Source organism: Amphiura filiformis, chromosome 1 (genome assembly GCF_039555335.1).
Source record: "Amphiura filiformis chromosome 1, Afil_fr2py, whole genome shotgun sequence".
Lineage (NCBI taxonomy): Eukaryota > Metazoa > Echinodermata > Ophiuroidea > Amphilepidida > Amphiuridae > Amphiura > Amphiura filiformis.
In genome coordinates, this window is record NC_092628.1 from 77,199,579 (window position 1) to 77,213,928 (window position 14,350).

General features: G+C 36.5%; 1 protein-coding gene across 1 annotated transcript in view; it reads right to left on the bottom strand.

Moving 5' to 3' along the window:
• The window catches only part of LOC140153663 (sodium-dependent phosphate transport protein 2A-like), a 28,996-nt gene extending 15,753 nt beyond the window's left edge, over positions 1 to 13,243 (bottom strand). The window contains exon 1 of the mRNA XM_072176472.1: positions 12,910 to 13,243. Coding sequence (XP_072032573.1) covers positions 12,910 to 12,942 — 33 coding nt within the window. The 5' untranslated portion in view covers positions 12,943 to 13,243. The remainder of the gene's footprint in view (positions 1 to 12,909) is intronic.
• Positions 13,244 to 14,350: the final 1,107 nt, after the last annotated feature.

Below are 14,350 nucleotides of genomic sequence, written 5' to 3' on the forward strand. Positions count from 1 at the left end.
TGACGGAACTGTGACCTCTAAACTTACAGCTAAAGAGCATTACTTCTTGCCATTTATATAAAGCACTTATGATTTAGAGCTAATAATTCTGTTTGTACTGAATTTATTCCTAAAAATCACGGAATTCACCTTTAATGCCGAATTTGAGTACTTTCTACCACTTTTATGAAAGTACATAAAATATTCTGAATCAGCACCCCAAAATTGACTAAGAACACTTCTCAAACCTTGTATAGCTCTCTGTGTAGACCCCAGTCCGAAACCCCGTCAGTCCGACACCAGCGCCTTAGACCGCTCGGCTATCAAGGCTTGATGGTGTCATGATGAAAATTTAAAAATATAATCACAACTTCATTACTTCAACATACCACGTGACAAGCAAATACAGAAAACGTACCATATTTTGGAATTTTATTTGTTTAAAAACATTAATGTGTATTAATAGCGCTCAATTGTTGATAACTGTGTGTTTTATATACAGAAATAGGAATGAGGTAGTATAATCGATTTTGATTCACACGAACTCGCCGTATACTAAAAGCATAGATTATCAATGTGGCGTGGCCTACCATTTTTCTTGTAGCTTCTTCGATGTTTTCATCAATTACACAATTAATCCACATTAGACCCATAATTTTATTTCAGGAAATAAAAATTAGATTACCATAAAAACGAAACAGTTATCATTGGTTGGGTCTAATGTAATTGATACATGGAATTTTCAGCGTTTTTTCTATCGCCATTCTCGCTCAATTAAAAAAGTATTTTGGCGTATATAAAATTGAAATAAAATTTTCTGCCTCATAAACGACATCAAATGTGCCACAATTGGGTATCACGAATCGTTATATATGATGTGCAGTTAATATTCATATTTTCTTTTATACAGAGGATGCTTCAGTTTTGACAGGAAAAATATTTCACTCGGTTATTTTAAAAAGGTAACCACGCTTCCCTAGAATGTGCAATAATTAATAATTTTTCTTATTCTAACAGCAAGCGTTTCTAAAATGCAGTATGGCGAAATGTGGTGTAGATATTTTAACAAACCATCTAACCCAATAAGTATGATAGGGCCTATATTGCGACGAGCTTAGTAACTTAATTTAGCATGTGATCCTAGCATCCTTTTTTATGACATTTTTCAGTAGATATCCACGAAAAAAGCTGATTCACAAAATTTCAATCCGATTTTGCGTTTGCGAGTTACGCATGATTATGTGTATTATTCCATAGGCCACTGTTGTAATTTCGATCTGGTATACCGGTACCAGAACAAAATTCAAATTTTTTGCTAAATGAATTAATCTGCAAGAAATATTTAGTACATAAACATTATGTAGCCAAAATTTCCCAATGGTATAAAAATCTCAACTTTTTTGTTGTTGAAAAAGTGGTTGAATGAGGCTTTGGATCACGAAATGCCCTTTTAACTGCATGTCAAAGCACGTAGCCATTTGACTTAAACTTTTGATTAATACATCCAATTCGGAAATGTACCAAAAATTGCATTTCTCCATGCGGAAATACACCAAATATATTGCAATTCCCCATACGGAAATACACCAAAAATATTGCAGTTCCCCATGCGGGACTGCAAGCGGATGTTGCAGTACTGTATGCGGTACTGCATATATACGGTCGGTTGTAATACCTGATTTGAGACCTAGACGTGTTTTTGAGACCAAGATGTGTTTTTGAGACCAAGACGTACTTTTGAGACCCTTTTGGCACTCACGGCGCGGCCGCCGGGGTCAAAAGGGTCAACGCCGAGGAATACTATGGGCGGCCGTGTGTGCCAAAAAGGGTGTTAAAACACGTTCATGTCTCAAAAACTAGGTCTCAAATCAGGTATTACAAAGTCAACCGACCGTTATGTGCAGTCTATGTCTCTGAGGTATATGTCTCTGTTTTGAGACCATAACGTGTTTTTGAGACCATAACGTGTTTTTGAGACCATAACGTGTTTTTGAGACCATAATGTGTTTTTGAGACCATAACGTGTTTTTGAGACCATAACGTGTTTTGAGACCATAACGTGTTTTTGAGACCATAACGTGTTTTTGAGACCATAGCGTGTTTTTGAGACCATAACGTGTTTTTGAGACCATAACGTGTTTTTGAGACCTTAACGTGTTTTTGAGACCTTTTTCTGTATTTGAGACCTTTCCCTGTTTTTGAGACCTTTCTGTTTTTGAGACCTTTCTCTGTTTTGAGACCTTTCTCTGTTTTGAGACCTTTCTCTGTATTTGAGACCTTTCTCTGTTTTTGAGACCTTTCTCTGTTTTTGAGACCTTTTCTGTTTTAGAGACCTTTCTCTGTTTTGAGACCTTTCTCTGTTTTTGTGACCTTTCTTTGATTATGAGACCTTTCTCTGTTTTTGAGACCTTTCTCTGTATTTGAGACCTTTCTCTGTTTTTGAGACCTTTTTCTGTTTTTGAGATCTTTCTCTGTTTTTGAGACCTTTCTCTGTTTTTGAGACCTTTCCCTGTTTTTGAGACCTTTCTCTGTTTTTGAGACATTTCTCTGTATTTGAGACCTTTCTCTGTTTTTGAGACCTTTCTCTGTGTTTGAAACCCTTTTCTGTTTTTGAGACCTTTCTCTGTTTTTGAGACCTTATTGTACTATTGAGACCTTGTTGTGTGTTTGTTTCTGAGACCTTTCTCTGTTTTTGAGACCTTATTATACTTTTGAGACCTTATTGTGTGTTTATTTCTGAGACCTTTATGTGTTTTTGAGACCTTATCATGCGTTTGAGACCTTATTGTGTGTTTATTTCTGAGACCTTTGTGTGTTTTTGAGACCTTATTGTACTTTTGAGACCCGTGTGTGATTTTGAGACCCTTTTGGCCCTCATGGCCGCCCATACACGTACGCCATACCAGTGGTCTGTGGATATGGTGGATAGCGATATCATTTTACCGTCAGCATCATCATGACGCTCATACATCTAAATCAATCCGTATACCAAACTGCTGTTTCAAGAACCTCAACCCAAAATACGTATATGAGAATCGACTTTTCACCTTAGAATAATAATTTTCCCCGATAGCTATTTTCTACACTTGGACTAATATTACGGATTTGAAGACGAGTCCCGACCTCATGATCCCGCTCATGTGCTGTCTTCAGTAGATAGCACACGGGCGATTCTCTTTGAATGCATGTATTATGCATGCACTAGCTCTAAATACAGGTCGTTTTTTATACGATTGGAGAGCGTTAAACATAAATGAAAAGAATGATCAAAGTTTATTATAAACAGATGCTATTGCTGTTATTTTCAATAAATTGTTTTAAAAATGTTTGGAAATGATATATTTCGTGTAGTATTGCATAGTAGCCTAAATTACACATGAAATCGCATTTTGCACTGACTGTGGTATATAGCACTTTTAAAGATTATTGTAATGAAAATTATCCTACGGTATTTTAAGCAATATTTCCAGGGTATATTAAGTGTCAATTTCATTTGACAGCATTTAAGCGATCAATTTATGGAAGCGTATATTTATTGGATGATAAAATTGCCAGCAATCGAGGGACTGATACTAGGCTCGTCATGTTCATGACGTCAACCGAGTCAAACAACCTGCCTTGTTCCTGGCTCATATCATCATAACATTTGAGTATGGGCTACGTGCATCTCAGGACATCATATTAATGTGTGCAACATTATAATCTCTGTCATTTTAGTATTTCCTTTAATGTTAATGACATATTGCAATTTATGTGCATGACATGTTATTTTTGCTTTTAGATTTAAAAAATATGAATCAGGGCAAACATTAAATTGTTACATCTGTCACCCAAGACTATTGTTATTAGCAAATCTAATCAAAAGGTAGTCTAACTTTGAACATATGTTATTATTAGCATATAAATATGCGTTACCCGGATGCCTTCCCATGATTTCAAATGATCAATTGAAAACATTTGCCAAATTACCGTGCATGACAGCAGCATTTGATTATTCTAGGATTTAAAGCAAAATTCAAAGTCATCATGCAAAAAATATCACCTTTTCGCCCAGACACAATCTCAAGCATAAACTGCAGCATGCTTCGATATCTTATTTCAAGTATCTCCTGGACTGAATTGTGAAGAATTGATGGGCTAAAAATAAACTTGAACCCTATTACTAGCAACAGTTTATAACACACACGACAGTTCTACAGTCTGTCCCAATAAAAATAGTGAAAGTAAAAATGTCTTGATTTGTTCCCTATTGATTCAATTGTTATATACCATACCATATAGCTAAGATAAGGTTTCCCATACTCGTTATTTCATCCCATTTGGTGTTTTTGTTGGTGAGATATGTCACTTTATAAATATGAGCTCGTCCAAACTCCATTTTGTGCCACTTAATTAATCAGGCATGAGAATTTTCCTACTTTTGCAGGATTTCCTGCTTTTTTGTGGTCCAAATTTACGCACTTTTCTTTTAATTTCAGCCCGTTTTTGGTCTTTTTAGCCTCATCACGCGTTTTTTCAGGCTTTTTCAAAGTTTCAGGTTTTTTCATGGATGATCATTTTCATGCCTGATTAATAGTGTTCGTTTCCTGATTAAAACGTAATTTCCCTTTGGTCTCAAATGGTTGAAACGATGAGACTAAATTTGCATGTAATTTATAGAAGCTGGATTTCAGTGAAAATTGTTAACCAAACCATTATAAAAATTGAACAAAAAGTGGCTGAATGCGAATCGTCGCTCACTAAAATAAAAATTAAACAAATGAATGAAATCTTGCACTCCTTTTGCAATTAATTCTGTCACCAGTTTTGACTTGTTTCGAGCTTCTGAATTCAGAAGCCTTTTCAAGGCGTCACAGACGAGTTCAAATAAGATGACATATCTCACCAACGAAAACACCGAATTGGATAAAACAAAAAGTGTTGGAATTTGGAAAGATATATATCTTTGCTATACATGGTATTGATCTGAGACGAATATACCTAGGTATATATATTCATCTCATCAGGTATTGACACCATTTGCATCAAACTAAACCTTACGGGAGCAAATCATATACAGTCGTTTTTGCTTGCAGCATTTTTATTGGGACAGTCTGTGTAAAAATATATGCATGCCTAGCTATGCCTTCTGACTGTAATTTACTCTCATGTCTGGCACGTGGACTTGGAACAAAGTGTTTTTCAGGGCAGGCCCCATTTTATACGCTGATTCATTTGAAAACTGACGGTTTGAAGGAAAAAACGCACTACATTAACAAGAACCAGATATATAATTATAGTATTCGGATTTTATTTTAACATGTATAATTTAAACTGAATCATCGAAATCTTTCGAATTAAGATAGTCTGCGACTACGAATTCGATTTTGTGGAAGATTTTTTTATAATAATATCAAGGGGAAAGTATAAACCCTAACACCCCAGCAAACACACGACGTTTTATACAGAAAAGGTTAAATTTCGGATTATCTCGAGCGGGTCATTTAAAGGTTATAACAACTTTTTAATATTCATTTTTGAAAACATGATTTACCTGTTGACAAAATATTTTTGCAAAAAATGTTTGCCCAAAATATTTTATTGTAACTTTAAAAAACCGAATGATCTTTATATAACCCGACATTTAAATATAAAACGTTTTGAATAAACGAACAATGATGTGTTTGCTGGGGGAATGCTGGGGCATAAATGGGATGGTATGATTTTGACCATCTGTGGTCTGCAGTGCAGTGGCGTAGATTTCTTTTTGACATTGGGGGATGGGGTTGGAAAAAATTCTTGAAGTATAGTGAATCCAGCACTTTTTGGCGACAGAATAAGTTTATGGTTTTTGCCATTTTGAAAAATGTTGCCATATTGAAGCTAAACTGGTTAAATAACTTAAAATAAGTGGAATAAATCCTCGCGAAGCGCGCAAAAAATGGCACTTTTGGGGATGAAATGGTCAAATATGAGGTTAATTTGGTCAGAAACCCACATGCAGGCGTCAACATTGGGGGGGGGGGGGATTGTTAAATCTGCTAAAGGCAAACGGGACAAGGTTTTTAATAATACAATTATTTTAGACTTATGCTAGAGAGTCATAAGCAAACAAATACATTCAACTATAATCTATTGACATAGGGGCCATTTATACATTTTATAAGTACTCTGCGCAATCTGCGGCTTTTTTCTGCAGCATATGTGACGGTAACAGTTTGTGCTAATTATTATAAATTAAATTTCCCAAAACGTTTGGTCATGATTAATATGACTGAATGATGACAAAGCAGAGTGGGTTAAATATTTGTCACGATATGTCAAAGAATCGGAAAAGCAAACAAATTTCAACTATTCCAGATTCATGCCAAAATCACCCGACTAGGCCTATTTTATTGACGCCCGATTTTAAAAAGTTGAACCACACACATTTTTTTAACCTGGTCATTTGCGGGTAGGCCATGCGCATAGTTTTCGTGTTTTGGGGGGGGGGGGTGGCGCGAGTAGGGGCGACAAAAAGAAGGAGCGCCAGAAGAAGAAGGGACGGCAAAAAGACTTATTAAAGAAAAAAGGCGGGGAAAATTATGAAAAGGGTTTAATGGAACTATACACACAAATTTTGTGCCTAAATCCCTTCTTCTTTTTTTTTTTTTTTTTTTTGCTCTTCACTTTGCCATTGTAAAAAAAAAGGGTCAACCTTTCCGGGGTTTGATGAAGGGGCGGCAAAATTTACCTTTTTGGCAGTAAGCCGCCACTGTAGGCCTACAGTTCACGAATCCGCCTTGGTTTAATTTTTATTTTTGCTTTTTTGGGGGTGGTGGAAGCATATGAATTTGTAAGCGCTCTATAAGCAAAGTCGTTGTTCATTGAATCTACAACCGTATGGGCGAAACTAGTTAGCTATAGATTGGATTTCAGTTCAAAAAACAAAATGTACATGAACTTCTCACAAAATGACATAAGGCCCCAGACTATCATGGCTGTAGAAGTTCGTGGCATTTTTAAAAGTAAACATTTGCTTAAATGCCTTTTATTTTAATTGCATTTCATTTTTGAGGGCGCTATAAGGCTTCCTTGAACGAGCTGCAGAGAAAGCTGATAATTATCATGTCTAGTGCGTTGTGTTGTGTTGTCAACGCACTGACCCACCAACATCCGTCAAAAGCAGTAGCGTACGCAGGAATTTTTCAAGGGGGGTGTGATGATAAAAAAAAAGTAATAACATTTAAAAATGGCCGCGTAGCGGACATCGCGTCGCGCTTGCGCGACGGCAGGGGGGTGTCTGAGGGGGGATGAGCCCCCCTCAGAAGTAGGAAATTTTGCAAAATGAATACCTAATTGAAGTGATTTGGTGGACCATTTTGGTACTATTAGTGTGTACAATTTTAGTCTGAAAAAGCCGAAAAATTGTGAAATGACAGTCCACAAAGCCTTTTGTGAACAAGTTTTCCCTTTAATTGTAAGCCTATGATTTATGTTAAACACAAATTGGTAAATGTCGAAAGCGAATATGGCCACATGTTTATCCACTATGCAGGGGGTGTCTGAGGGGGGATGTGCCCCCCTGAGAAACTTTTGCAAAGTAAAGACCTAATTGAAGCGATTTGGTGGACCATTTTGGCACTGATTAGTGTGTAAAATATTAGTTTCAAAAAGCCGAAAACTTTTGAAATGACGGTCTACATGGTCTATGAAGCCTTTCGTGAACAAGTTTTCCCTCTGATGTTGCAAAATGAAGGTCCAATTGAAGCCATTCGGTGCATAATTTTCCCACTATTTCAATGCAAATTACTGTCTAAATATGCTTTATTTTAACTTATTCTTTTGAAAAGCGATTAGATTTCGATTACAAATTTAATCATCTATTGCTTGCCAACGGTTTTCAGCATGGCGCGATAACATGGCGCGATAACATGGCGCAATGCGGTGTAAGAGATGCAAAAGCGTGATGATGGGGTTGACAATTAAAACTGTCAATTAACAATTTTAATTGTTAAATGACATACATGTTTACACCAACACCCCAGCAACGTAAGTTTTAACCTTAACGTATACGTACGTTGCCAGGGGTGTGATGATGATGGGGGGGGGGGGTTGACATGTATCAACAATTAACACATTTACATAATGTTACTGGTCAATACCGGTTATGGGGTGATATAATTTGTGTGGGGGTTGTTAAGGCTATAGGCCTATGATATTATTGTGATAATATGTCCCCTATGCCTTGCTCATCTCCCACCTCTCCTCCCCCTATCTCCCTCCCTTCCTCTCCCTCTCTTTCTCTCCCCCCCCCCTCTCTCTCTCTTTCTTTGCCTTTTCTTTTCCCTCATTTTATTTTTTTGACAGATCCAAGGGGTGTTTCACACACGTAACACCCCCCCTGCGTACGCCAATGGTCAAAAGGGTAACTCTTTTAGCTTCTTTTGTGTTACTAAAAATAAATTTATGTCAAAATGTGCTCGAAATTAACCCTCAATGCTGCACATACTTGTAATTTTTGTATTTAAACCTATTTTATACTTTACAAAAAGAATTGCAAAAAATTAGATAGCATAGCATATTTAAAATAAATCCTGACATACCAGTAATAACATGTCAGACAATGCTGCATGCTGGTCATTTCTTTCTACAATATAGATTGAAAAATAATCTGAATATTAAATGTGCGCTTCAAAGTTTTAAATTGTAAGTTGCTCTACAGATAAGGAGGATACATCATAATGAAGACATAAATGAAGGCTAAGAGTAGTTTGACACTTATTTTGTTCAGCATCTAACAAGTACATTTGTTAAAGTCCCATTCAGTGATTCCAGCGCAAGTGTCAAAAAATTAAAATTGTTTATAAAATGCTTAAAAATGAAGGATACGTCATTCAAATTATCATTTGGTATTTTTGAAATAAAAACATTGGCATAAAACGAAGAAAACAGCAGTATACTGACGAAGTTGAAGCGCATTCAAATACATGTAGCTAATTTATATGAGTAGGCCTATATATTTACAGATTCACCGATATGCCTTTATTTTTCTTAAATACACGTGTTTAGAAAAGTGCTTACATATAATAAACACTGGTTTTTGCAGTGTATTCTGTATACCCCTCTTCAGGACTTTTCTTTCCCCCTTAATCATGTTAATAAACTGCATTGTCTATACACCGCCGTTAACATCAAATTATAAACTTGTCATTATTGCCAAATTTTATAATTAGGTATGATCAATTAAGATTACTGACTAATTAATTATGTTCCGGTTGGTTAATAGTTACGTATGGGCTATATTATGATAATTAGTGGATTGTATTATAAGCAGCAGATTAACCATTATTTCAAAAACTTTTATAGCTTTCAAGCAATCAAATGTTTATTTCCATCAAAATAAAAAGAAAATATTATAAAAATACCAAAACGTAAATGAGCAAATCATTGATTAGGCCTAAAGTGGAAGCTAGTGGAGGGCAATGATTTTATATAAAGCGAGTCGGAGGGAGTATGAGACAAACTAAGCTGATACACAAAATACATGGTATGGAAAGGAGATCACAAGGCTTGATATGAGGTGTCATTTCGGCACAATGTTCATGATTTTTCTCGGGAGGGGGAAAACGCCAAAATGTTTCATATTGGTGATTGGTCGTACCTCAAGAATTGCAAGCTTCTTTGACTTACCCCTATCACATCAATGTATTGCTAGTATTAAAGAAGTAAACTGCACTTTGTTATAGTTAAATGACTAAAACTGGAAGAAACTACATGTATGGCTCCTCCCAACCCACCCACATAATCTTTAAATAGCTTTACTTGTTAATATCCCCACAAGCTAGCCACGAAATACGGTTTCCTTTCTGAGTAAGTGTTTGAAATATTACTATTAGACTTACAAAATGATAGAAAACGATGTAGTGTAAAAGTGTCAACGTCATAATGATCAGATGATAGGCCTAGGAAAGTTCCGGGGGATATCGTCGGGGTTTGGTTTTTTTTCTCTGTCTCGACTGCTAATTTCAACTTTGTCAAATACCTTCACAATCCGTCTGGACTCTTGGTCGATCCTTCGGCATGTAATTATTTCGTGTAAGCTAATCCTAACCCTAATCCTAACCCTAAACTAACCCTAACCCTAATTTCGTGTATAATTACATGAAAGAGTACGGTAACCAAGCTTTGACCCTTGATACCTCGGAATAGCCATGGGTGCCCCCTGCGCATCTATTATTAGATTCTTATTCTATATATACTTTAAACGTAAAAGCAATATAGTGATACCTAACTTTACTCACAAAATGATACTTCGTGTTTACAGGATCACGATGATATAAATTATTTACTTGTTCAAATGCAAGTGGTTCCTTCAACTTGCAAAGTTGCAATTTTAGTGGCATCTCCAACTTTGTGGTTGACATAGATTCGGCACTCGCTGCCGCGCTTCCCGCTCGTCCAGTTAGGGGTTAGGGTTAGGATTAGCTTACACGAAATAATTACATGAAGGATCGACCCAAAGCTTACAAAGGGGTCAAAATTCAAAATTGTTCCGATTTGGATAAAACCTAATTTAAAATCGGGTTTTAAATATTCTTTTGGTCATGAGGATTCAAACAATTATTATACTTTGACATTATCTACAACTTATCAGTCTGGGTAATTCATTTAGAATGTTAGCAGTTTTTTTTACGACATTTAGAAGCTGCTGACGAGGAAGCACCCAGAAGCTGGCCCTTGATCTACTGGCTGGAATTTGGGCAGGAAGAGAATTCCATAATTAGGCTGTATATGGTAGAACTGATCTTTCATGGCTGAGAAGGTTTTATTTTGGTATTTCCATGGTCATGGGATCTCACAGACCGTCGCAACCTGGGGTCATGGACATGGATATCTGGCATCAGCTGGCATAACAACTCAGGGGCCTCCTTGTAGAACATACGATAGAAGAGGATGGCTGCTCGAACTGCCCTGCGGTGGCACAATGACTGAATACGAATTTTTTTTACGATGATCTTCAATCTTCATACTCATTCGTTGGCAGACCAATCATATAGTGACACGCTAGTTGGCTCTATTTTGGATGGAGTCAAGCTGAGCCAATGAGATGGGGGTTGCACCAATCCAAGCACTGCTAGCATATTCCATTTTTGATCGGGATCATGGCCTTGTAGATGATGACTCTCTGAGCAGGTAGAATATAAGGCGAGGCTCTTCTGAGGAGTCCCAGTCGCTGACCGGCTGTCTTAGACATTTTGGTGACTACTTGGTTCCAGGACAAGTTGTTATTCAATGTACCACGCTGTCAGCTTCTTCAAGAGTAACACCGAAAAAGTTAAGTGGTGGATGGTTGCCATCAGCATCTCTCCGGTTGGAGATGGTAGTGGTTTTACATTTGGCAGTAGCACCAAAGGCAAACAGGACATTCCATGTCTTAGCCCATGTCTCTATCTTGGCTAAATCCCGATTGAGAGATGCAGCAGCAGGAAGTCTATCCTCACTGGAGTTTGATGGGCTTCATTGTTTTACTTTGTCTGGAGCTTCTATAGCGGGCGTATGGTCCACGATGTATTCGCTAGATATCCAGCTCCAGGATGCATTGAATTCTGTGTCAAAATGATATCTCCATGATCTTGTCCAATTAAATGTTCGGAAGTCTTCATTCATTAGTCATGTTATGTTTTGACAGTAGAGCGGAAGTAGCTATATCTAACAATATTATAGTCTTTATATATTCATTAATTTTTCGTTGTTAGCGATCGTAAGAATTAAGGCAGAGCAGGCTTATAATTAACCCACTCTTCCTGTTTAGCTCTGTTTAGACAACACCAACATTATGGTAAAATCTGACGTTAGCTTTGTATAATAAGAATTATATCATATATATCATCTTTAATTTAATAGTATATACTTTTCTGGATAAGGTTGCCATGGTCCCGATGATGCAAGTATAGCTATATAATGTATGACTGTGAACATGGTGAAGTACATAGTCAGTCTATTCTTATAAGTTTTGGCTTTGGTTAAAACAAGAAATGTCTTTAAAAAGACAAAAAGGAAGGTTCGTTATTCCAACAAGAAACATAATGATGCAGTGGATCATGATGATGGGAGGTGTGTCCAAACATCCAGGTCATTCGCGCTGATCAGCTTTCTGATGACATCACAAAAATTATGTCATGCAGAAAAAATACAAGAGAAAATACATCACTCCTTCAAATGTATTTCTAGGAAGATTCTTCAACATTATTATCCATGATTGGGTGTTTTGACATAATCAAATGCATTTTCTTCCGAGCATCAGCTTCTGTCGATATCATCGAGGAGTGGCAGATATGTCATTCTCCATATCCAATATTCTTCATAGACCGCTTAGTGCATGTGTTTTTGTTAGTCACTTGTCTATAGCTTTAATATATGATGTTTTTTTATACAAAAAATAAGTAAGAGCCGCTTAAATATTGATAGCTACGGATAGATTCATATAAAGTCTATCAGCACCCCTGATTTAAGTGAGTAATTGAAAGTTTAAGTGAGTGATTTTGTGTACATTTTCTATGGCAAGTGCAGTTTCAATTATACCGCAAATCATATTATGGGATAGACCTTATAGCTGCTGTGGTCAACAACAACAACAACAATCCAGGCACATACATGCATACCCCAGTGGTAACATTATGTAATATAATTAGGACTGAGCAATGCACAGTCTACATTACACATCCATGACATTACAGGTGTTGGGAGTTGAACCATAGACCCTGAACTTTTTTCAAGGGCTATGGTTGAACTGACGCGTCGACCAGATTTGAAGTTGAACATCATGCTCTTATCTGGACGGGATGAGCGGAGGAGAGTGGGCATCTCCCCTGTCAATTTTAATTTACGACTAGGCCTAATAATAGAATAATAATTCAACTAAAACAACTGAATCAAATTATTTTCTTTTTAGAACAAGCAAATACTTACCAATTCTTCTTTGTCTTCGTGAAGGTGTGGCATTTTGATGAAATATATTTCGGAAGTTAACAGTCCTTTGTTTAGCAAATTATGATCCTCAAAGAAATCAAATCCAATTATTTCCAGAAAAATGATAAATATTCACTACGGGCGTGGTTTCTTTTACAACTTTTTAGAAGACAAATACCACTGGCTAATTAAAGTGGTTAAAATCCATGATAAAGCAGGACAAATGATTATGTAGACGATGTGGACGACCTGCCAGTATAAACACTGTTCCCATACCAGATGACTGTAAAAAGAACCCGTTGAGTAGATCCCCTTCCTATATAAAGTAACGTAATTACCCAGAACCCCGGTTTCCCAGTCACCAATGGAAACTTATTTGAAATTTCCTGGCATCTATAGCGGTGTTTCTAGATTATTTTTAATGAACAGAAATACCAATTAAAAATTGAATGCCAAGTTTAATTGTACTTGACAAATGTTAGTATTTAATCACTTTGATACTTTAAATCATCTTTATTTGTATGTGTTTTTAACGGTTCTAACATTTTGTGCAACGAAAATTTGATTTGTTTTTAAATTAACTTAAAACAAAAACGAACGACTATAAATCTGACTAATTATATAATCATCATATTATTTGAGTATTTTCCAGACTCTATTGTTTTAGATAATACGTGTGTACTGAGAATTCCCGTTTTAGAAAGTCGTGTACATGTATTAAAGAAGTATAGTCCTAAATACCTATAGCTATCCGGGATAGCTATAGTAATATATAGGGCCTACTCAGACCAAATCTGGAGGGATGAACTTAACATATTCTGAATATTATTATAATAGGCAGAGTGTTTTTTACTCTTTAAAAATTTCCTGATGATATTATATAAGGAGGAAACAGGAACAGTGATCCCGCCCGGGAATTGAACCCTGGACCTCATACCATTTAGCCGGTTGGCCACGGGAGCGTCATGATTATAGGGAGACTGGAAGTTTTCTTATTCCCGTCTTGTCGATGTATTGATAACATAATTCAAAAGCCTACTGGAATGTAATGATAATTTAAGAATTAAAAAGGTGTTCGTAAAACATCTGGGACACCACTTATTCTTGGAAGGATAGCTAGAGCTCCTCCTTCGCTAGACACCGATGAGGGGTTGGGGTGGGGTGGCTTGGGGTTGATTTTGGTGTGGGGTGGGGTAGAGGAAGAGTGACTCCCATCCTAATTGGGCACGTACAATCTGACTGTTCAAAATCAAATGTTTGAATAACATGTTATACTTCCAAATTAGCATTTATCGTTTCAGATTCCTGGATGAAACTGACCCCATTATTTTGACCGACCGGGACGGATCATTCGATACTTCCCAAATTTTACGTATACTATATAATTATGTTTGTAGACTAAAAGTGATTGTTTTATTGAAATATCAAATCTCTTGGCAAA